This window comes from Phaenicophaeus curvirostris, chromosome 6, assembly GCF_032191515.1.
Source record: "Phaenicophaeus curvirostris isolate KB17595 chromosome 6, BPBGC_Pcur_1.0, whole genome shotgun sequence".
In the NCBI taxonomy this organism is placed as follows: Eukaryota; Metazoa; Chordata; class Aves; order Cuculiformes; family Cuculidae; genus Phaenicophaeus; species Phaenicophaeus curvirostris.
In genome coordinates, this window is record NC_091397.1 from 22,149,088 (window position 1) to 22,175,019 (window position 25,932).

The window sequence follows — 25,932 nt, forward strand, 5'->3', positions numbered from 1 at the left end:
TCTACGCCTTTCATTGCATCAGAAGTAACAAAATGGTCATGGTCACTAGCCATAAAATAGGCCATGGAATAATACCTTAGCATTATTCCTGCAATTTGCCCCTAATCACCCACACGATTTCTGAAGGTTCTGCAAAACCAATATTTTGAACAGAAAAGCTGAGGGCTTAATTACTCTTTCACATGTGTGAGTCTGCTAGAAAATGTGTGCAAAATCTAGTAGCTAGCATGGTTAATCAATATTTACTGCAATATCATACTTCCATACCACAGGTCTGGAGTGTAGGAGAATTCTCAGTGCAATCAGAGGTATTTGGAAAAGAGATTTGAATGGAGAGCAAAAATAAACAAACAGTGGCTGTTTTTCTAGAGATCACAGATTTGATTCTTTGCATGGGGAGAACTTTACACTGATGGCTTCAGAACAGACAAAAGTTTTTGTTGAAATTCTGAAAGGAATCATGCCAAAAATTCACAATGAGAATGTTCAGACAGGGTTTCTGTGCCAGTGATTTCCTAGGTTATGTTAGGAGGATGTGCTCTGTGAGTCAGAAGAGAAGATGAACTGTGGTGAAGTGATAAAAATGCACCCAGGGTTGCTGCTTTTCTAAGCTGTAAGAATCATAGTAACAAAAGGAGAAATAATAAAGCAACTCCCATCTTGACAAGTGGCATTCCAATATCATAAGTCAAAGGCAGTTTAGCTAAAATTTTTACCAGCTTTGCAAAAATTATACTCCTCATCCCTGAAAAATTACACTGACCATTGGGATATTTGGTAAAGTATTTAGATGCGTATTCAGTGGATTTACTGGAAAAGACACAAAACTAGAATCTGAAAGACCCCCTTAGACATGTTTGGAGAAAACTAATGTAAAGGAGCTTAAAAGCTCTAAGCATCCTTCACCCCATCAAAATACATATTAAGTGTTTCCATTTAGATGTGATTATACGACTAACTTTGGATGTCAAGATTTAAATACAGGAGTACTTAGCATTTTATTTGTTCTTGTTGAGCTGTTTGTTTGGGTTTTTGTTTGTTTGTTTGTTTTGGAGTGCTGATGTTTTAAGAATGGAATGGAAGGTTTCTTACCTGTGTTTGAGGAACAGGAAGTTCTTTAGACTGGCTACATCTGTCAGCACATTGACTGTCAAAATGCCATCAAACATAAAGTGTTTTTAAGTACAAAATTCTTGTACCTAAAAAAAATATTCAAAGAAAGCATGGCTCAGTCCACTTCCCCTCAAAGCAGGACACTAGCATAAAATCATGAAACAATAAACTTGTGAAGTTTGCCATGTGGTTTTTGAGGATTTACTTTGCTTTTGATTTTCAGTTTGTCCTCACTACTCTGGGAGGCCCTGATGATGCTGACTGCTTGGTTTTCTCTGTCACAAGCTCAATCAGTCCTGAAGTCATCTGAGTACAGTCTTAAAGAAATAAAGGTGTAAACAGAGTTGTCACTGAGGCGTATTGAAGCACTGAGCATGTTAGATGCATGGTCAAAACAGACCCGTGACATCCCCTTTTTCTTTCTATTTCAGTTCGTTGCCATTTGCCCTTTATCTTCTTCCTCAGCAACCCCCAATACACACCAAAACAGAAACAGCAACACCTTCCTGCTGTACACAGCATGCAGCCAAGTTTAAAGACATATTGCACTTATATTTGCTCATCATTCACCCAAATCTTTCCATGCTCCCCATAGCTCACTTTGCTGTGCAAAGGTGGCCAGTGTAAGAAGTCTCACTGTCTCTACTTTGATATTCTCCACAAAAAAATAAGAACTGGGGAGCTGCTTTCCCTCACTGGGCTATTTTTTATTTCTTTTCAGCTGTATGATGGACCTGATGCACGATCCAACCTGATAGGCACTTTCTGTGGACAGTCTCTTCCACTGGCAGGGAGCACTACAGGGACCAGCCTTCATGTCGTGTTTTATTCTGATGGTCTGAACGCTAGAAGTGGGTTCCAGATGCTGTGGCATGTTAATGGTAAGTTAGCCAGGTTTCATCTGGGAAGGTACGTTTACTTCTTCCCTGTATGCATAACGGAATCGCAGCTTATGCCACCCTATGTCAGCTAAGTAGAAATAATCTACTGGATCTCTAAGAACACTGCATTTCCTCATAATTCCTTAAATACGTTCCCAACGGATGTTTCTGCACAAGCACACTTTCGAAGATAATCTGATCAGAGTTTGAGAGCAGTTAGTGAAATATGCTTTCATTTTCTGGAGTAGGCACAGGGATAAGGTGCATCTGCAGGATTTCTGTACTGACCAAGAATTACATGCTGTTACATGGATGACTTTGACTTTCTAAATTGGGAAACACTCAGCCCTCAGTTTGTTCCATTCCTATATACCTGTGTTTTCTGAGCCGGCTTCTCTCTAGTTTTATTTAGTGGTGCTTGTTTTCTTGGGTAGTGTGTTCACTTCCAGCTATCCCCTCCCCTCCTGGCCGAAGAAATTGGCCAGGAGGTGCTTTGGGTACTTTTTCTCTTGTTCTTGCGTGTCACAAGGACCGTCACGGACCTTATTAAATAGGCAAGAATGCACATCAATTATAATCAAATCTGTTAACGACTGTACAACTGCTAACTATGTTTGCAGTTTCTTGATAAGTGAGGCTACAAACGTAACATTTTCACTTTGCTTATTTAACAGCAGTGCTGGACTGTAACAAGATTGTGTGCCATTGTGCATCCAATCAAAGAGGATCCAACCTTGAAAATAATTAAATTGCCGCAATTGCCCTGTCTGTCTAATCAGTTAACACCATTCATCTTTGACAGCATTTTAAAGCAGCTGAAATTGGCTGCAGAGGCCCCACTGTGGGTTGCTGAGGTGTATGGCATGCTATATATTGTTCAAATAGGAGCTCCTCAGCACTACCGCAGCCTGCTGCCGCTTGCCGGCTCCTAAAAGACTCTCATTGACTAGACAGTGGTGTTTTGCATTCATTGGAGGTCAAGGAGCATTTCTGAGCAAAGAAGGGACATATGTGGGAGGACTGAGATGTGTGGCAAGAGCTAGCAGGGGAAGCACTGCTGCACAAAGGTACTTTCTTGTGTTCTGAGGTGATGTCATTCTGGGAGTCCACAAAAGACGAAGAAGTGGAGCCTTTTATGCACAGCCAGATGACATCAGCTCCATACAGTAGCCATGGTGCTGGGTTAGCTTGCTTTTCTAAAGCTCTCAAAGCTTTCCAGAATCTGCCTGCATGGTAAGCACTCTTGAGCTTCCCCTTCATGTCCCCCTCCAAACATTTCCCGGACTCTCCAGCCCTCACCCACCCCCCGCCCCTCTTTTTCCGCACTGACAAATTCACTTCTCTGTCAGACAGCAATGCCCCTCTGTCAATTCCTGGATGTTAAATTGCAGCCTAACACTGCACAGGGTCCAGACTGCTAATGTGGGGCTGTGTCTAATCAGCAGGGAAGGATTTGTGGGTTCAGATAGGGCTAGCTCCCGGCTAATGTAATTGCTGGTACTGAATGTCACAGCTGTGACTCCTGACAGCTTGTAATATGAATGCAAGTTCCTCCAGAGCTGACCACAGCTGTCATCTTTTTGTTCATTGCAGGTGTTTCCTCTCTTCCTCAATTGTTGTCATGAATAAATGTCAGTATTCACCTTACTCACTGGGGTGCTATATTTGCTTTTCCCTCCTGAAAATCTTTCAAATACACATAAAAAGCTCACTGGAGAAAGTCTCCTCAACTTGGGGAACTCATCAAGACCTTTGAGTTGAGTATTTCAGAGTGAAGCATTCAGGTTCCCTCTTCCTTGAGGGCAGTCAAAACCTGGATCTGGTAACATCTCACCTGGCAAGAAAATAACAAGGCCATATATACTGCTGAGTGAGGAGCTTTTGCTTCTGCTCAAGTGACAAACGTGTGCTCTAGAGTTCAAGCTGGTGTGAAGTATTTCTCAGGCTGTCTGTGTGCTCCTTAACTGGCAGTTGTGAAGCATCTATGAGATATATATCAAGGCCAGTCACATGCTTTGGTGATAAAAGAGAGCAGCAATTACATTCGCCACCATGTGCCTGATACAGTTCACTTCAGACACTCTTTCTGGTACCTTTACTTGCAGTAATGAGGCGTCATAATAAGTGACTTACCTCATTGATAACTGATGTGGGGAGCTCCTGCTGCCACACGTGACACAAATTTGAAGTGTTTTGATTTGAAACATTTGCATCTGATCTTTCCAGTTGCTAAACCACCTCTTTTCAGTTGCTGAAGGAAACACATTCTTTAGGCTTTCCTAAAAACAAAATTGGTAACTGATCCTAGGAGAATGCTGTTATTTATGTTTCAGAGTGTCCTATATAATTTTAACTTGGATGCAAAGCTGCAGTGAAAAGAAACTTGAAAGTGTTTGTGGTTCTGAAATAACACTGTTCATCTAAAGGGCTTTCATGGATGAGGCTGAATTTAGAATTCATTTGGCTAAATCACTAATGTTTTCTTCTGCAGAAGAAAACACCAGAGGAAAGCTTGAATCTGCAAGGTTCTCATTCTACTTCTGCTGGTTATTAGGAAGCGTGATATAAGCAAATGTACTTTGGGGCATATATTGGCCCTTTGAAAAAGAACAAACAGTAACAGCCTGGATGTTGCAAAGATGACATACCAATTGAATTGCTTTCCTTAAAAAAAAAAGTCATGAGGCCAAAAGGGCAGAGGTCTCTCAGTGCAAAATTACACCAGTGACAACTGTCACTATCTGAGAAGACACATATTTCCTAGACCCGTCACTGACCTTGATAAGCAATGTGCATGTAGGAGCTGACTGCTTTATATATACATCAGTGTTTCGTTGGAAGTTTACTCATTTGGCTGCTTGATTGTCACTAAAGCTTGTAATTCAATTGGCTCTTCTTAGCATAGTCAAAATTTATGCCCACTATTCTGTTTTCTGAGACACGTTAATTCCCGCTTTTAAAAAGAAGCAAAGGACACTACAGAAAAGAATTATGTAGCCCAAAGACACTGTATTGCTCTTTTCCTTCACTACCATCTTCTTTCTGATGGATTTCCCTAAGGAATAGTTGATGGACAGGATGTGGAGAAAGCCACTTGCTTCATGAGAAGAGAAGTTTTCATTGGTTTGGGCCTGTAATTTCAGATGATGAAAATCATTAGAAGTCATGCAACAGCTAAAGACTGGGGTTTTCAGTGTATTTGCCAAGTAAAATGTGAGCTAGTTTGTTAGTTCTTCGGGGAAGCGTAACTGAAACAGAGATTAGATTAGGATGCAGAAACTATTCACTGCAGACATTTGCCAGGCATCTGTTAGAATTGCTGGAGAGAATATTGCATTGCAGGTCAATGAGGAAGCTGAGACACAGATTTCTTAAGCCTGAGTCATAGCTCTGCTGTTGATTTCTTATGCAGCCTTTGACAAATTGCCATTTGTTCAGTTTTCAAAAATGAGTAGTCCTTTTCAATGTCTTTCCTCTCACATTAAGTCTAAGGATGCACAGGGTCTGATCTTTTGAAGTCCTGAGCAGTTGTTTTGAGTTGTGGGTGCTACCATGTTCAGAGCTGGCTTTTTGTATTGTAGTTTGGCTATTAAAAACATAGACATGTTCTCTATGACAGCTAAGAATGAATTAATTTCTGGTTCTCCAGCAAGCTGGACCTCCCCCTACACCCCAAAGTAACATATAAGGGCCAAAATTTTCTTAAAACACTTGCTGCTGAACAGTTCAATCAATGTGTGAGAGCTATAAAGTGGTGCTTTTTTAACACTGAAAACTGACAGCTGATATGGGAACTGTAGCCATTCAGTATCTTGGAGGATTCAGCTCCTTTTTAAAAACCTTAACTTACCTTTATGTCTTTGGGTCCTGTTAGTCTATCTTCATTCATTATCCATCTTACTGATTTCAGACTGGAACTTGTTGAAGAAAATAGCAGTATTCAGAAAATGAAGTTACAGAAGAAATTAACAAATTAGAAAGAAAAATACCCCCTATTTATCACTTGAATTTTTATTCTCTCGCATAAACTCTCATCACAAAAAATATCCTACTTCCTCCTTTGGATAATATTCTATGTACTAAAGCTATTCAACAGAACAAAAGAATTCTGAATCAAATCCAAGTTATTTTTCATGCAAGTATTAGTGTAGTACAGGCAACTGTTCATACGGCACTCTCCTTGCAGCTAGTCAGCTAGTGTTTACTGAGATATTTCACCCTGAGCACAGCAAATGGAAAAACTCTGAATCTCATCATTTCCCTAACTCTAATTTTAAAGGAACAATGCCAGTTCACTTTAAACTTTATGGAAGGGATCTTTTCTAGCATGTAGTTAATAGAAGTTTCCACAGACTACTACTTCTCTATTCAGCTATAATTATTTATGAGAATAGGGATTCTTCTTTGGTTAATGAACACCATCTGCTAACCAGACAGGCAGTAATATGGAAGGATCTGTAAATCATTCCTTGCACAATCTTCAGTGACTACTTAGATTTTAGCCAGAGGAAAGCACCAAATACATGTTTCCTGAGCTTTCTATTTGTTTTCTGATTTCCTAGCAACTAACAGCAGGTTAGGTAGTTGTTTTAAGGATTTTTCAAGGGAATTCCAGGACCTTTACACTACTGAAAGAGTATCTCCCCTCCCTTTTTTTACTCAGTTTAAACTGCAGGGCTGAAGTTTCCAAAATGACTGCAAGGAGGTTGGCACAAACTGATCATATGGCATATGCAGTTCAGCTGCATAAAACTTTTCCACCATGCAGCTGTTGTTATATCTGTCCACATACTGCAAGAACTCGTATGTCTGTGCTGAGAAAGACTTTTAAAGGTGTTTCACTTGGAACAGAAGTGTTTCAGATTATTCAATGTTATATAAGTGTAAGTTGAAGTCATTCAGCAATTTATAGGGTCTGTTTCTGCATGTTTATTTACCCTAAAGACTATATTTTTTTTCCATATTGTCACCGTAAACTACACAAATTCCACTTATTTGAATAGAAGCAAACTCCAATTCAATGTTTGTAGACAAATGTAAACACTGGGAGAAGGTTTGCATTCATTCAGTGGTGATACCAGAGATGGAAGGAGTTTAATTATCTGAGATGATAACATCATCATTTAAACTTTTCCTATTTCAGCATTTTAAAAGAAGTAGGCAGACTACTTTTGTATGGAGGTTACATTCCAGATTATATCAAAATGTATTTCTTAGCTTGCTCAAAAAATAGGAAAAGTATATGTACGTACAAATGCATGCTTCAAAAAAACCCAAGGCTGGCATTTCTCCTGAAGTTTTCCTTTTAAATGCAAAATCCATACATATACTCACATATATTCATATATGCATGTAAATAAATATGTATCTGCATCTACGTATTCAGCCTGAACACCATTCATATAAATGTAATTTGTTTGGTATCTTTTCTGATCATTTTAAGTATCCGCCAGGGCAGATTTCAAAGCCTAATATAAGCATCTTAAGACAAGGAATCTGTCTTCATAGGAAATGAACAAATAGCATGAAAAATATTTCCAGTTTAGTTTCCCTTGCTGGCTTTTATCTGTGATCCATTCCCAAAAGGGATAATGCTGCAAGAATTTTGTGGCTAATGAAATTGAGGAAGACACTGACTAAATCAGAGATCAAATTCTAGATTCACCCTTTTAAAATAGTGAAGACAAAAATTTTGGGAATAGTAAGGATTCATAATGTCCCAGGATCTGAAATATAAGTTGAAAAGTCAGTGATTAAAATTTTGCTTCTCATTATTCATTTTTCCTGGACAAGCGTTTCAAAAAGTTTTCTGTCATTAATTGAGTTTTTCTCTCATTTTGATGTTCCATAGATGTAGCAAGTGAATTTAAAGGCAGGAACATCTTTTTAATCTCTTAAGTTTTTCTGTAAATTCTTTTTTAAATAATGTAGCATCTACATTTTCAAAAAAAGCATAGCAGAGCTGATTCTTACTTCCTCCATATAAAAGCAGAAACATAATATGTATATTTTCTCTCAGCTGGCCAGAGAGCTCAAAGATTATGTTTCTGCTCTGACATGGAGGTTTCTGCTTGCATACACGGGTCAGCCAAAATAGTTCAGGTGTGAATATTTGCAAAGATCAGTGAGTCTTTTCTTTCAGCTATTATTCAGTGAATTCTTAGGCATAAACTCAAGTAATTTCTGATCTGTTTGCAAACAAATAATAATTGATTGGCAACACGAGTCCAGCACATTCTTTGTAAGAAAAGAATCACAGAGATCTAAATTATGCTTCCCTTTTACTGGAACATTTAAAAAGAATCACTTCTCTTTTAACAAAATGCCTTTTCTGGGAACATTTGTAGTTGGAAGAAAAGAAATGGCACATTAACAAGTGATTGATGTTTCTATTCATGTTCTTCATATACCTCATCCAGAGAATATCGTTTGAGCTCAGAGAAAATATAAACCCCTCTGGAGAGGGAGCAGGCGCAATCTGAATGCTACCTGCAAGAGTTGCTCAGAGGAAAGGTCTGTGTCTCAGCACAGCACACAAGATTTCCACTCATTTGAGCCATTTTGGGTTTAAATAAAAAAATATCTTTGTGGCTATCAGGAAACTTAGTAGGAGAAGATGAGTCATAGCTGCCTGTTTAGTTTTAAAATGTTCCCAGCTTTCTTCAGGCTGAGATAAATAGCAATTTGCTTTGTTCTTGCCTGCTGAAACTCCCCTGTCTCCTTCCCACCGCCTCCGGAACAGGGCCATTAAGTCTGTTGAGAAATCTTTCAAAAGTTTCCCAAGCTGGCAAAGCGGCTTTCCCCTCCTGAAGTTTGTCCTCAGCAACAGTGTCATTCCTGCTGCTGCGGGAAAAGAGAGAAACTCACCGTCAAAATCCAGCTGCAAGGGTCCTCCTCTGCTGAGGAACTTTTTTCCTCTACTTGTAAAAGCCAACGATGAGGTTTGTTTTCAGGAAAATTAGGCCATCATCCAATACCACTGTAAAAAAACCAGGGTAGTGGGTTACACTGAAGCTTTCTTCCTCGCTGTATCTCTGCTGAAATGTTCACAGATATCGAAGTTTCAGGGACTTAGCATTTTCCCAGTCGTGCTGGCAGGCCGTGGGGAAGTAAGTGCCCTACCTCTTTCTGTTTCTCTCTCCAGAAGGAGTGAAAGCAGGATTGATTTCATACACTTAAAAGCTTCTTTTACTTCTTGATTGAGACATCTGGTACCTTTAAGGCTGTAGGGCAAACCACCTCAGTGTTATGGAGCATCGTGTACAGCAAAGTGGGGCAGAAGGGAGAACTAAGCCTGTAAAAGTTCACCTGTGAAATCAGCCTTAGTTCCGTAAGGCTTTACTGTGCTATAGCTAACTGTTGTTCAATTATGGGAATTCATGTGTTTAAAATATGGCTTTCAAGTGAATACTGAGTGATGGACTGACAGACATCTGTGTTACATTGCTGGCACAGGTGGAGTCATCCTTACATCTGCATTTAGATGGTTCTGTCTAGTTTCAGATAGCTTCTTATTGCTTTGCTTCTTTAAGACTAGCTGCTTTTCCCTCTCACAGATTTGTAATTTGTTGTCCTAGAAATTCTAGATACAATTGTGGCAAAGCCAAACTCTCATTTTCAGTGAGGAACTTACAGACTCCGTTGCAGAGATGATGGCAAAACCTTCTGGGGCATAGCAGCCACCCTTCAGTAGCCAAAAGTTTGTCACAGAAGATGTTGAGCAAAGAATTTGCATTTAATTGAAGATCATGATGTATAGCTTTCTGAAGAAACAAAATGTGTTAAGCAGAGAAATGGCCAAAGATATCTTGTTCAAGTTGCAAATTATGCATAGACTTAGTAGAGGCTAAGGGATTTTTTACACATAGATTTGCTGAGCAGGTCAGAGGATTAGTTTATTTGTTTTATGTTTTAAAGTATCTCCTATAACTAAAATTTCTGATGCAGATGCTATTTATCATTTCTGACATACCACGGTGTTTCCCTCTGGGAATATAGATCTTGTGGTTTGTTAGATGGTCTTATGAAGTATTTTGGAGCTTTTTTGCTATGTGACAGAACCTTCCCCCTGGACATGAAGCCAAAGGGATTGATGGAATGTGAGCTTTACTTAAGAATCATAGAATCATAGAATAACCAGGTTGGAAGTGACCCACCGGATCATCCAGTTCAGCCATTCCTATCAATCACTAAACCATGCCCCTTAGCACCTTGTCCACCCGTGCCTTAAACACCTCCAGGGAAGGTGAATCAACCACCTCCCTGGGTAGCCTGTTCCAGTGCCCAATGACCCTTTCTGTGAAAAATTTTTTCCTAATGTCCAGCCTAAATCTCCCCTGGCGGAGCTTGAGGCCATTCCCTCTTGTCCTGTCTCCTGTAACTTGGGAGAAGAGGCCAGCACGCTCCTCTCTACAACCTCCTTTCAGGTAGTTATAGAGAGCAATGAGGTCTCCCCTCAGCCTCCTCTTCTCCAGGCTAAACAACCCAAGCTCTCTCAGCCGCTCCTCATAAGGCCTCTTCTCCAGCCCCTTCACCAGCTTTGTTGCTCTTCTCTGGACTCGCTCCAGAGCCTCAACATCCTTCTTGTGGTGAGGGGCCCAGAACTGAACACAGGATTCAAGGAGCGGTCTCACCAGTGCCGAGTACAGAGGGAGAATAACCTCCCTGGACCTGCTGGTCACGCCGTTTCTGATTCAAGCCAAGATGCCATTGGCCTTCTTGGCCACCTGGGCACACTGCTGGCTCATGTTCAGTCGGCTGTCAACCAACACCCCCAGGTCTTTCTCCTCAAGGCAGCTTTCTAGACAGATATCTCCTAGTCTGTAGCACTGCATAGGGTTGTTGTGCCCCAAGTGAAGGACCCAGCACTTAGACTTGTTAAACCTCATGCCACTGGACTCTGCCCAGCTTGAGTGATCCTGTAAAAGCAATGTAAGCAAAAGATTCGCTAATACCTAAATGAAGTACTGCGGGGCTTGTAAGGCAGAGCAACACACATAAAATCAGATCGAACACACAATTTCCTTGCTTCTGCATGTAACTGATACACAGCCACCATACTGGCTTCTCTAAAAGTAAGATTTAACCATGAACGGAGCTGATAGAAATCTGTGCTGACACTGAGAAGGGCTGTTGTGCCTTCCTGTCCTGCTGACACCTGCATCTATTGACTGGGTCAAGGAGACCATCTTCCTGGGAACTCGACAGTAGAGGCAAGAACAACGGCTGTCATATCTCTATAAAGCAATGATAAAACTGCAGTTTCAGGTGTTGATATGCTTTGTGCTGTCAAATCAGGGCTGCATTTGATCCAGGGTTTTGCACCTTGGGGTTTTTTTTATTTTTTAAATCTAGTTCATAATATGCAAGTATTTAATCACTCATAGGGCTGGGGAGGGAGGTTAGGATGATAATTTCTTATCTGAAAAGAAAATATGTAACTTTTCAAACATTGCATGTCTTACAATTGCACAGTTAGAATTCAATAAAAAGAGTATTAACCTACCAAATGTCAAAAAGCTAGTTTATCCACTGTGACTTGGCAGCTTGTAATCATGTTCAATGGGTTGAGGGAAATCACATTGTCTTTGATTTTATGATTTCTAAAGCAGTGGGAAATGGCATTTTTATAACAATAGGAAACCACCCCCATGATAAATTATTTTGTGTATTAGTTGAGGTCAGTAACAGCTGAGGATGGATCTGATTCAGCTTTCTAGAACTGATCAAAGTTAGAGGCCAATGCAGAAGTCACATGTCTTTGCTCTGTGTCCCAGTTTCTTCAACTGTCAAAGTGGATGCTGAGGAACACGGAGAAACATGGAAAAGAGGAAGTGAAGTTTACGGACAGTGCAAGCCAGTCCAGCGTGCGGTCCCTGAGTTTCTCTTTCCTGCTAGACCTCCATTCCCTGTGACAGAGCAGACCCTCAAGCCCATTATACACATTGATGCATAGAATGGGTGCCAATCCCTGTCCTTGTTGTAGACTTGTCCGTGAGTTTTTCCAGAGCCCCTCATTGATGGCTTGCTTTACTGTATTGTCAGGTTGTGGAGGAGAACTCTCTGGCCCTTCTGGTTCATTTCACAGCCCTGGCTATCCCAGCAGATATCCAAGCAATAGGGAATGCATCTGGTACATTCACACAGCACCTGGTAGCAGCATTCAACTCACCATTCACGAGTTCGACGTTGAATATCACCCAACCTGCAACTACGATGTTTTGGAGGTAAGAGCATTAGATTTACTCCTCAAAAATACACAAGTTACATGCATTTCTGTCTGCAGCAGATAATTCTAAGAACTGCAGGAGCAGAACTAACAATTCTATTGCAATTTTCCTTTTCTGCTGTTGTTAGAGATGCATTCCACAGATGTTGTCACAGAAGCCACAATGCTCTTGTTACACTTCTAGATATTCTCACATTTGTAGCTTTGATTTCTGCAGACTATGGTCCTTAGTGCTTACTCATCTGCAATATTCCTGGAAGACTTAACCCACATCCCAAAGAAGGTCCCAAAGTCATAGTCATCAGATAGCTTGCTAAACATTTGTACAAGTAAAGATATGCATAACTCCAGCTTTCTGGCTCTGAAAAAGGCTTACCTAGTTTAGTAACAAAATGAAAGTCATGACCAAATGGACACTGTTCTTTGAGTATCCTATTGTCTTTGAAACTTCTGTAGGATCTAGGTGTAAGGAAGCTGTTCCATGACTTCTCCATCAATAGCATTGGAAAGTATGACTGTACGTCACATTCCTGACATCGCTGTCAGTAGGTAGATGATATGTATTGGCTAGTGTGGGTATTGAAGATGTCTCTCTTGGTGCACCTTCATTGCTGTATGTGCCTAAAATGCATTGAACAACTATGAAATCTAAGTCTGCTGTGGTTGATCATTTCTTGAAGGGTGCAAAGATGATGCTTACATCTGCAGAGGGTCATCCAGGAGCTATCATGATCCAGTAGGAGTACAGATGGCTGGCAACCATGTGCTTGACAACTTTTTTTCTGGCCTAAAACCTCTAAGTTGGATGCTGGGCGCCAGTTCCTTAAAGAGATTGTGTAAGAGTGCCCTTCAGTTTGCTGCTCTGTGCCCCTGAGCAGGTTATTCACCTTAGGTTTGGGGTTTTCTTTCTTTACCATTTCAAACTTAGTTTCTGTGCTTTGCTTCTTTCCAACCTTACTCGTTCATCAGCACAGATGCCCACCTTGCTGTTTGAACTTCCCAGCCTTCCTGCCCTCAGAACTGGTATGCATCTAAGTTACATGTCTAACCCAGTTCCCAGCATCTCTGATCTGCTGATTGGGGAAAATTTGTTCACGTCTTAGTGCAAGATCAAAGGTTCTATGTAGCAGCAAACAGCTTCCCCTGCCAAACTGCAAGCATTTGGTAGAACCTTATGTACCTTGCCACATACACATTCTCTTGCTTTTGTTATAAAATCACAAATTCACAGCATGATTGATATTGTCTGTCTAGAAGAAATGATGACTTGGATTTAGTGGGGGAAAAAAAAGAACATGGCCAACTGTTTTCAGGAGCTGCTCTACCTTATAATATATGTCTTTGCTGAAAACCACACACACAAAAGTTTGAAAAGTGTCGGCAGGTTCCTGATGTGCTTTTGTCAGTTAGTTTCAGTGATCACTAAGTTTCCAAACTCCTTACACTCTCACATATCTTCTCAAAAGTCTCCTGTCTTACATTTCTTTGGGTTTTGTAGCCTGCTTTTTCTCATATTTATTCTCCTGATTTCACTTTTTTTCCTTATCTCTTGTGAGTTCTACTGCTTCCTGTTTTCTTTCAAGTCAAATTACTTTACAGTTTTAATAGGAAGTCTCTCTGCACCCTGCTGTCCCTCCCTGTCCCATTAACTCTCTCTGCTCTCTGAAATGAGAAGCTGTCCTATAATTAAAATTCCCCAGTAATCACAAGACTTTCTCACCTGGATGTGTTTAGCTTTTGCTTACAAACGCTTTCACCCCTTTGACCTGACAGAAAATTATAAGAAAATTCTAAGAGATCCTTCCTATCTCTGCACCTTTGCTGCTAACTTCATTTTTATACTGTATTTTTGAAGATTTCTCTCATATATTTTTCTGAATATTTCTCTCATACATTTTTCTGATGTGTATTTATTCTTGTAAAATGCAACAACTTTCTCCCTTCCCTTTCTTTCGACGATGTCTCCTAAACAAGCTGTCCCTTTCATGTCAGTATGCCAGTCCTGCCATATGTTTCACCAACAATAGTGCAATAATAGTTACATAAAAATTTTATGTGTGAAATGCTCAAGTTCTCCCCCTGGCCTCTACATGCTCTAATGTTTTACACTTTCTCCTTTAGTCTTCCTTGTTTCTTTTATGACACTGTTGCACTTTCTCTCTTCCACACCAGACTCCATCCATTTTACAAACATCCAGAAGAAAATTTTAAGTTGTTCTTAAAGATATTTTCTAGAAATGTTTCATGGAAAGGAAAGGTTCATTTTGGACACAAAGAAAGAATTAAAAATATTTTTAAATTGTTTCTATGTATATACATACATGGAGAAAATACATACATAGAGAAAAATGACCATGCCTGCTTTGTTAAATATTGACATCTTCTTTTTAACATGGATCAGATTTCTGTGCACTAAAAATATATTTTCCCACAGAAAGGTGCAGCTCTTAGCTGAAAAGGAAGGAACACAGTCAATCTATTGCACTTCCAAGTCTTCATTAGATGCTATGGCCTTCTCATTTAAATATAAAGAAACAATAAGTATTACCAAAATTCTTATTTCTCTGTCCAAGCCAGGCTCTCTCCTTTGCTGGCAGTTATATCTGAACAGGGATCAGTTTTATTCCCAGAAAATCTGTGTCATGAGGGTGACCAACCACATAAAAACAGCTTTCTGTTGCTCATAACTCTGGAATGCTGACTGTTAACAATAAATGGAGCTAACAGGGCAGAAGCAAATGATAAGAACAGATTAAAACCATGGGCTTTATGGCAGTGTCCTACACCTCCACTCTGCCATCCAGCATCATTTTATCCCTAGATCAGGTGCTCTGGGCAGACTAAATGTTTTTATTTTTATTTTTATCTTTATCTGTTTGCATCCCAGACATCCTGTGACTCTTTGTTAACCACACCCTGGAATTAATTCTTTCCATCCATTTTCTTTACTCTCTTCATTTTTTATATGTGGTAACTGTTGGTTTTCCTCTTTCTGGCCAGAAGTAACATTTCATTGTTTTTTGTCATGGAAACACTCTGACTTGGTTTTGTTCCAGCCCTTGTGAAAGCATCTGATTAATTGAACTGGCATAAAGGAGAAAAGAAAATACACTCCTAACTGTAAAGAGCTTGCCTTTGACTGTGCTTTTTATTTTGAAACTGTGCAGAAGGCCGTTGCTGAACAGTTAACAATCTAAAACAGACCCACAAACCTCAGATTTCCATCAGTATTTCCTCCCCATCCATAATTCTCTTCCAACAGGTCAACTATAAATGTTCACCTTGGGCCAAGCTCATTTCTGAGGTAATACTACAAAAACAAGCAGGGTTTATGTCAGAGTTGGGTTTGGCCCCCTTGTCTGTGGTGGTGTGCAGATGGCCCTAGGGAGCACCAGCAATGATGTGAGAGGCTGGTCCATGATGCGTATTAGATGCATATTAGGAACTCCTGCTGTTTCCTCTGCCACATAGCTTCTCTGGGCTGGTTTAGATGATTAAGAGCATGTGTTCTTGCTAGATCTCATGCTGTGGCTCTGATTCAGGGAGTATACCACAAAGACATTTTAAAGTTCACATTTTGAACAGACTTCTGACAAATGCAGCTGTCATTGAGACTCACAAGCAGCCAAGCAGTAAGATTTTTCTGATGACACTGAGCTTCCAGCGGACAAGCATGCTTCTTCCCCAGACTGTGACTACTCCATTACAGATTCTCAATCTGAACTGTAATTTCATCCCTTCTGCCTTCTATTGAATGCCTTAAGAAGATCGATTGGCAGAGGAACCATTATACATTCAAGTCATGCAGCCTTCCTGCAGAATGCAAAAAGTGCTGTCTCGGTCAAAATTAAAATATGTAATCTATTAAGACTGTGTGATCAGCTACTAAAACAAGACAGACTTTTCTGAATATCTAACGGACTATGACATTTATAAAAAAAAAATTCCTTGTTTCTTCTAGGGATGTCAGCTTCTGCTTCTGAGGTCTCACTTTACTCTGGAGTCACTGAATATTTTTCCACGTTAAAAAAAATTCTTTCTCTTATACCTTGGTTGGCAGAGCAGAGTCAGGCACTGTTAGGAGTTAGTGAGCACACGATCAATCAGGTTATGTAGCAATGCACTACAATTTGTCCTGGAGGTGGTGGGACTATCTCAGCTATTTGTAAAACTTGCTCAGATATTTAGGTTGGACAGAACCCGGACTTCTTCTGAGATTAAAAAGTATCCAGCAGAGCTTATTAAAATATTGAATTTCCCCTCATCCAGAAGGGATCAGAGGCAAAAGGGCCATAGAGAAGATGGTTCTTATAGTATGGACATGTTTTTGAAAGAGATTAATGGATTACATTTTTTGACTTTTTTGATGTTTACCAGACTAGTAAAATATTGGAGCAGACTTGAGATGCTACTGGTGGGAAAGTTCTGATGGGATTTGTTGTATTTTCTTCCTGTTCCCTGTTTTTTCTGTTGAAACTTGCCATTCTCCGGTTTAGCTTTAGGATTTGTACATACTATATGCGGTGAGAATCTATCTATTGCTAGTTTAGTGGCTGAAAGACAATAGTGCTCTCTATTTTGTGTATCTCTTCAGTATTTTTCACATTTGAGGTTACTGTCAAGCTGACTTTTGCAGCTGCTGGCCTACCAGGGACATACCAGTAGAAGACAGGAGAACTTTCATATCAGGTGTCATTTCATTAGCATGCAAGAAGTTGAGAAAATTCTATCATTGAATGCACTAGACACCAAAATCACATATCTGGGTTTGAAAATTACACTGAGCATGTGTGTTTTCTTCAGATTTGAGAGGGAAAATTAAGGAAGATGAGCCAGTTCCAACAGTTATAAATGAGCTCATATGAAAATTCCACACCCCTTTTGGAAAGCAGGAAACAGGATTAACAAGGCTTCAGCACTGCCACCTAATTCACTTCAATAGGTTTAGGGTAATTTGGTCTAGTTGAACATGTTCCCGCTCCCTGCAGGAGGTTTGGAATAAATGACCTTTAAAGGTCCCTTCCAACCCAAATTTTTCTATTATTCTAAAAATGCATTATAAAGCACACAATACTGCAGATGATTTTTAAGAGAGTGGAGGTTTTCTGGTTAATAGCTGCCAGAGGCACTCACTTCTTAGTAGGAAATAATTTCTCTTAAAAGTCAAAACCCGTCTTCTGTAGCAAATATGTATCCTTGTTTCCATTATTAAAATGTAGTTTACTTGACTAAATTCCCACAGTTTGGATGTTGATTCTACCACCGGAGTAAATAAAATTGCAATTTTTTTTGTTTGTTTTATCAGAAAGAGTGATGAAATCAAGCCTGAATTTAGAAATCAATCTTAGCTGTGCCTTTAATCACAAAGGGTGCAAAATATCATCACGAGTTCCTGCAAGGAGATACAGCTTGTTTGTTAGAGCACACACAAAAAAATCTGATTTTATAACCCTACAGAAGCAAGATGCTAACACTGGAGGGATGGGGGAGAAGAATGTGGCAAAGCCCCCAAAGTAGAAAATTCTTATTTAATGAAAGGCTGTTTTGAAATCATCTTGAATTTCGTACTTGCACCAGGTGATTCAGACACCAAGCAAACCTGCAAAGAAAACAATTTTGTTATCTACTTTACATTTCAAAATGTAGAATCACCTTCAATACTTACAGAGTTTGTGTTTTTTTTCTCCAAGCTAAACAGTTCTCATATATTCTGTGTCAGACAGTCTCTTAAAAAAAACTATTGACAGTGTTTCTTCCATTTCTAGGTCTACGGTGGCCCTGATTTCCTCTCTCCTAGACTGGCCCAGCTGTGTGTTTCAAGATCAGTGCAGAACCCACTGCGAGTCTCTACAACTGGCAATTCAGCCATTGTCCATTTTAAGACTGATGCAGCAGTGACAGGGAAAGGTTTCAGTGCCTCCTGGCAGGAAAATCCAGGTGGTGAGTATACTGATTAATACCAGAAGAAATTCAGGAAGTCTGAGAATCATGAATCAGCCATGCAAGCATTTAAAGTAGTCAAACAGCACAGGTCTGAAAACTGAAGGAAAATTTGGATGATACTGGATTTGGTAACACTAAGAGATGCTGAGAAACAAAATGAGGGAGAAATTGTCTAACTAGCTAAAATCTAGGCCTATTTATGTATTTTGTCACAGTCTACCTTGTTGGATTTTTTTCTCTACATAAGTAATAACGATAACCCTGTAATCAGAAAAGAACTTTTGCATGCTAGCAGTTCTCCCCACCTACTCACCCACACAGAGTTCTTTATTAGCTGAATGATGCTTTTGGTTTTAAACTGAAAAGTGAAAAATAGCTGAGAACATGGCTTAACTTGGAGAACTCAACGGGCTCAAAAAATACTTGGTAATTAGTAAATACTTGGACTCTATAAGATTCATCCATCCCCTGTGTAATTATTTGTTCAAAGTCTTACTGGTAATCCATAAAAGAAGAGGCATGCTTAAAAGGCCCAACCAAAAGTCTCTACGTGGGGGTTCTTACGAGAAGGCCAATTATCAGAAAGTAATTGCAATGAAAAGTGAGGAGAGGCAGATTTTAATTCTTGCAGTTCTGCTTGGTTAAGCACATGGATTCATTAGTTTGTCAAGGTTTATATATCTCCATTCTCACAAGTTTTATGAGAAAGGCACAAGAGTCTTTCTTTAATAGAGGAAGTCTACTACAATCCTTTGAATTAATCCCCTTCCAAGATCTGGCAGCTTATTTTTTCTACTTAGGCCCCCTGAAGATTTCTCATCTCTTTATAGCTTCTTGCCTATTTGTACTCCCCATCTAGCATCCAAAATGCCAGCTTATCAGAATGCAGTAACTGTATAGTTTTTACCTTTCCAGTAGGCTGCATCCATCCACAGCAGTCCCAATGTCTTTCTCTTACCCTCCTCCATCCCTTTACAACATATAAAAGTCCATTTGTGTTAGTCCTACTGAAAGCCCTGTTACTTCCCACACAAGATCCATCATTCCAGGCTATTTAGAACATGAACACTGTTGTGTTCTGGTCGAAAATACCTGAAGGTGGAGTCTTCAGGAAGCCCTCAACTGCATAGGAAAAGAAGTAGAAACTTGAGAGTTGCTGACATGGAAACTGCAGCTCCTAGCTGCCTTGATATTTTCAGAAATGGTTTTCTCATCCCTATGCTCAGCTAGGCCCAGTCATTGCTTTCCTAGAATGCTAATCTGTGGCATTCTTACGAATGATATTTTTGATTGCTTTTACAATATCTAGGATAGAGAAACACCAGCAGTAACGCATCAACCTTTACAATATCTACTACTGGACTGAGGCTAGAAAGATTACTCACAAGCTTTGTTGTTGCATATTCACCGTTAATGATAATGTTTACTCTCTTGATAGTAATTTCTTTTGATTTTTGTTGTGGACAGGACACTTAAACAGTTGAAGCACTCATCTTACAGGAGTTTATTGCAGAAAATATAAAGATTAAGGTGCTCTTCCGTTTGTTTAAAAATAGAGGTGGAATCTTGCTAAGCGTAGAAGAGCTTCTGATTAAAACTAATTGTGTCTTTTTCAGGCTGTGGCGGTGTTTTCCAAGCTACCAGCGGGGAAATCCATTCTCCGAACTATCCTGAACCTTATAATAACAACACAGATTGCTCTTGGGTCATCCAAGTTGACTACAGCCACAGAGTCCTATTGAACTTCACGGATTTTGACATTGAAAATCACCATTCATGCAACTATGACAGCGTTGCTGTAAGTAACAATAGAAATTTCAAAAGTTTCCTTATTGAGTCTGGTGAAATGCTTGCAGAAGAGGAAGCTTACCACGCAACCTGGGCTGCAGTTGATTTCAGACTGGTAGTTGCATAGTCATACTTATTCACTGATGAGCTAAGATTTAAATTTACCACTAAATAGTTATGATCTAGTTCCCTTTGCTTCACCAATGAAACAGGCTTCACAAATGCACTTCTGCATTATTCCAGGTTCTGACTTATATCTGGAAGAAACTTTTCTTAAAAGCAGTGAATGCTGCATCCTGGCACCATTTTTTTCCTTTTGGTGGTGTGAGTTGTAGTTTATCTTGCAGGAACAACCTCATATGTTGATGGATGTTCTGTGACACCCTCTCCCATTTACAGTGCAGTTTACCACCGCTTGCTCCAAGCAATAGGATGAACTGCCCACATGTATAATAGTTTACCAACACTCAGTTACAGACTCAGGAGAGAGAGAGGTCTACATCCAGAAGGAATTTTGACTGGCTGGTTTTCTTTCTGCATGCACCGTATATTCAGGTGCTCCTCGGCTGCCAGTTTAGTTACTTTATTAGAGCTACTACTCTGTTAGAAGCTTCGCACTGCTGTTTGTGAACTTTCGTTGATGTCAAAGACATTCAAGCTGCTGCTCAAATCAGTACACGACAACAAAGAACTCTTCGTATCTCCACTTGGCTTCCCTTTTGGAAGCAGGGACATGAAATCCTGACCTTTGATGTCAGATTGCACTTCACTCAGTACAAAGGCATGTGTGATCAGTACCAGCCAGATAAAGCACAGTGGCTGAAGCCCAAAATCCAGCTTTCCTCTCCTTGATAAACTGTCATTTACAGAGAACTCAGTTTGGCAGGAACTGAGACACTTTTGTAAACAGCATCAATTTAATAGCATTGCATTGTAAAACTTTTTTGTATTGAACCAGAAAAAAGAAAATGTCCCCCCTTTCTCTGAGCAGAACTGGAGATTTCATTTGGCCACCAACCATCTTTGTAAAATGACTGTTCATTTTTTTCTGATTCTGAAGCACAGGGAAATCTGATTGTGTCTTTTTATTTTAAATTGTTCAACTACATCAGGGGAATCATTGAAAGGCAAAATCTTTTGGAAAAAAATCAAAGCCTTCTGTGATATCACACAGGAGTAGAAAAACAGTTTGCCTGACAGAAACACAAGCCATCAGAAATGGCAGTACTGGTAAAAAAAAATTATTCACAATTTAAGGGCTAAATTCTGAAAAAAACTGATGTACAAGTTTCTCCTACTAATCTGATGCCAGTGGATGTATGTGCCTATCCAAACCCTTTGTAGAGTACTCAGCTCCATGAGCTCCTTGCATTTATAGGCACAACTCCCATCTCCTTCGCAGGTTGAATATAGTCATTGGGGTTTTAAGGCATCAGTCCTTCAGCTGGCAGAAAAAGTGACTGTAGCAGAGCTCTTTTCATGAGCAGAGTTTACAGACTGTTGTGGTGCAGTGACTTCCCTATTCCTCTATTGCCACATGAGTATCTTGTTTGCTTCTGCTTTTTGGGTTTTGGGATTTTTAGAGGGTGGTGGAGGAGGATAAAGTTGCCCATCAGCCCCAGCTGTGCAAACACAAATGAAGCAGCAATGTGAGAGCATACAAGGAGATTTAAATTCAATGCAGGCATCAATCACTGCTCACCAGGCAGAGAGTGGTTTGAAAATGTATGAGGGAGAATGTTGATTTGAAGCCAAGAGATAACAAAGGGATTTGAGCCTCTGGTGTATGAGTTAGAGAAGAGTTCTTCAGTGTTAATATAGGGGGACCAAAGGGCAAGAAAGGAGAAGATGGGGTTTCTTTCTCTACTTGGTATTCCAATATGCAGAAAAGATCCCTTGCTACCAACACCTGGATGTGATTTGCTATATGCCTCACACGGTAACAGAAGAACAGAGTTAGGGGACTGAGTGCGCCTGGAAATGTATAAGTAGATGTCTGACTGAGAATGGTTTAGGAATTGCATTCCAAAATCTGCGTAAATGGAAAATATGGGCAGCTCAGGAAGCTGTTGGGTTGTTTTTCTCCCTCTGGTAGAGTAACTACTACTGTGTATGAGTAACACAGTGGTTCCACCCTTTTCTATTTCTTAATTTTTTTACTTATCTTTATGGATTTTGTTTGCTTTGTGAGTTCTCTTGGGGCTCCCCTCCACCCTTAATTGTACCAATGCCCTGTTCCTTCATCCTTCCCCTTCTAGACTCAGTCATTTTTCCCTTTGTTATGAATTGAGATTTTTTTAAAAAGATGTATTTCTGCTGTATATTCCTTTCCATGGAGAACACAGGAGAAAGTATTTTTTCCTGTAGTGTTTTCCATTGCACATTTGTTTTGTGAGCAAAATGGAGGGAGGGAAAATACTCATGTCTGCTGCTTCTTGCCTGTGCAGCAAATCCGAAAAGCCCAGTGTGTGTTTGAGTTCGGTTCAATGATTTCACACTTGAATCTAAGCACAGATCTCGGTGCAGACAAATTAATTCTCAGGCCGTAGTAGTAACCTACAGTGTAACTGCTCTGAGCTCCCTCTAGAGTCTATGGATGGACTGCTCAGTGAGTAGTCCAGGACACCAAAAAAGCACATTCTTCATTCACTTAGCTACCTAAATTTAGTCGATTCCTCAGTTTCTGTGCTTCTGTTCTGTACCGTATCTGTTCTCAGAACAGACAAACATGTCTTTATCTGCTAAATGAGAGCCTATAGCCTTTCCTTTCTCTGATCTCAAATATAACTCAGTTATATTCCATAGAAAGCATAAGATCTTTGGGAATAATTTATACTGTCTTTTTCACCATACATAAGGAATAAATTTCTAATTTCTCTTTGTGTACCAGCCCATTTCTACCCAGAGAGTGTGCCTTACAACAAACAAACTTGTTTCTTAAAAGGAAAATGCAGGGAAAGAAATGGTGAATGTACTAATTCTTGTTTTTTTTTTTTGCCCATATGTTTAAGCAGTATTGTATCTGATGCTACATCAGGAATGCAGGTCAATAAGAGTTTCTAGTATTTGGAGACTCGAGGAGAACATCCCTTGGAAGGCAGTGCTTGTAGAGCAAGGCACTGAAAATGGGAGGGAGGAATAGTTTGCTCTTTTCAGTGGCTTTGATTATGTAAACGTTTCTCTTTCCTGTTGCAGTATAACAAGTAGTACAGGGGAATGTAGAAACATAAGCCTCTGGGAGCTAGAGAGGAGGTATGAGTTCATTTATTCCAGGTTCTGGCAGAGACAATCTTCTGGGAGAGGACAGGTAGAAATATGAGGACTTTTCATGGCTCAGAAGACAAACACTGTCTTCATTTGTCATGAGCTTCTGCAAAATGCAGGACACATTTAAACAAGAAGGCAATGAGTCACTCAGTTATGTTCATTGCAGAAAAGGGAAGAGAAGAAAAAATTGCTATGTACGCTGCAAATTAAAACTTGGCTTCTAAGTAAGCAGATGCATCATTTTCCTTTACTCATGCAGCCACAGAAATGCATTTCTCAGATGTTTTCAAAATAACTTTAAGAAGCTGCAGAGCAACACAACTCTTTCTTGTACTAGTGTGTGAATATTGGGATTTCTGATCTAGATTCAAGACTGAAATCCTCCCTACAAAAATTTTTAAGCTAGTAAATAGCAGGTGAGCAAAAATGATGCAGCCATACACTATCCATGTGTTACTGTTTCTGCTTAACTTGTAGCTGCCATATTTCATAAGAGTTGCTACTGTATCTCACTAGTGGTTATGCTGGACTGTTGCTTTAATCAGATTTCTAGGAAGTGTAAGGGCTAGGAATAATCTCTGGGTTTCTGAAAGAGGAGATAGTACTGTTCTTCAAGCAAGCTACCCAGAAACAGCAAATACAGATAATTTAGAAAACATTCCTCTGACTTCATGCTCTTCTTCCAGTATTGCTGCAGAAAGACTTCTTTATTCCAGAAAGCTTTTGGAATGAAATGCGTGCTTAGTGTCTTATATTACTCATCCTTTGTATATTCCCAAGTGAGAAAGGTCAACTACTAGTGTCTCACAAAAGTCCATATGTCAATGGTCATATCCTCAGTTGTGCAGAGTGGCACAGCAGTTTATGTTAAGTGTAGTCAGGCCCTCTCTCTGTGCTCTGTCAACACAATATTCTGAGTTCTAGCATTCAGTCAAAATCCTCACTGCTGTCTAGGGAAAGAAAGTACCTTAATTCCAAGGGGTTAGTTTGTTAGTCATTAATTTTTTTCACATTCAGTGTTTTGTGGTTTTTAACTCCAGATAGTCTGATTTATATAAAAAATACTTGTTCAGAGGATGACTCAACACCGCACACCAGGGATGATTGGGGCAGGATGCCAAGACAGAAGAGAAGTTTGAACAAATGGATATTTTGGGTCTCTTTACCAGGTGCTCCTATTTACAGACTTTGCAGTACATTTAATACCCCAGCGCAAGGTCTCACACAGCTAGCTGGGGTTGTGGGCCCCAGACCAAATGTGTAATTCATGAATACAGCACTGGATATGTCAGTGGATTAAGCAGGAATTTTGTCCTTGATTTCTCTGCTCTGAGGTTTATTTGAGACAGGTCACCTTTGTTTTTTAACTAATGTTCTCAAAGGCATTTGAATACTAGAGGCAGAAACATTGCATTGTGTTAAACAGTCTAGTTAGAGAATTTTAATTAATTGGTGCTGCATTACATGGACTTGCTAGAATTTGAGGAATTTTGAAGTTAAAGAAGGCTCAGTTGGATGGGGCCTTGAGCAGCCTGATCTAGTGGGAGGTGTTCCTACCCACGGCAGGGGTTGGAACTAGGTGATCTTTAAGGTCCTTTCCAACCCAAACCATTCTATGACTCAAGGATTTCTCTCTAAGTGGGCCTTTATATACCTTTTAACATCCTAGCACCTAAGTATCTTCCAGTCCTTCTATCCATATTTTTATCCATATTTTTTTCCATTTTGCTATAGGAAGCTGAGTCACAGATTGTATTAAATGACCTGCCTCTGGCAATGCACTAACACTGAAACAGGAGCTAAATTCAACTCTTGTTGCTGTCCAGTAACCCAAAGCCCAGCTTTCTTCTCTAGGACACGAGCTAGTGATGGCTCCAGGGCTCATCACTTCTGAAAACAATCACAAAAGATCTGGAGCTGGCCCATGGCTCCAAACACATCAGCAACAAATAATGGCTACTGGAGTGCTAGGAAAGATTAGTGGGACACTCTGAGACCATGGCCATTTTTTCCTCTCTGTAGTTTCTCTTGTTATAATTTTGATGTCGTTTAAGCTAGAAACTCAGTGGTTTTAACTTCACTATGCTTCTCTTCCTTATTGTGAAACAGAGAGGAAGGAAATAAAATTATCAGCTCTAAGGGGAAAAAAGAGAAGGAAAGTATTTGTGGTAAAATTAAAAGTGAAGTTTTGTAAAACCATGTATGCTTTCTTCCTCCCCTATTTTTACTTTTCTTAGCCCTCTGCTTAAACAACACTTTATGTATATGTGTGTAATTCAGCAACCTAAAGCTATTATAAAGTATAGGTATATGGCCTCTGATGTTTGACACAGGGTACATATATCTAAAACTCATAATCTAAGCATCTTCTCTTTTTATACACAGCCATAGCTCCCACTGGTTCACTAGCTGCATGCTAGAGCCAATTTAGAAGATGAGGCAAGATGCAAAGTTTAACTGAATAAAAGCTAAACGGGAACTCATGTTAGGGATTAACAGAAAACAGTAAATGTATGGGAATATCTGGATTGTTACAGGAGAGTTGTTTCCACACCAGATACACAGAATATAATGGTTACTTGATGCATTTTTGTTATAAAGGCTACAGTAACTTCACCCTGAAATATGTGCATTTTTTGAAATGGTCACAGAATTAAGATACACAATGCATAGTTTGTTTCCAAAATGTGTGAAATGTAAGAGAGGGAATGA

General features: G+C 39.7%; 1 protein-coding gene across 1 annotated transcript in view; it reads left to right on the forward strand.

The window, feature by feature from the left end:
• CUBN (cubilin) overlaps positions 1-25,932 on the forward strand; it is a 140,709-nt gene that overhangs the window by 51,662 nt on the left and 63,115 nt on the right. The window contains exons 28-31 of the mRNA XM_069859559.1: positions 1,835-1,994; positions 12,039-12,220; positions 17,988-18,162; positions 19,782-19,963. Of these exons, the coding sequence (XP_069715660.1) occupies positions 1,835-1,994; positions 12,039-12,220; positions 17,988-18,162; positions 19,782-19,963 (699 nt within the window). The remainder of the gene's footprint in view (positions 1-1,834; positions 1,995-12,038; positions 12,221-17,987; positions 18,163-19,781; positions 19,964-25,932) is intronic.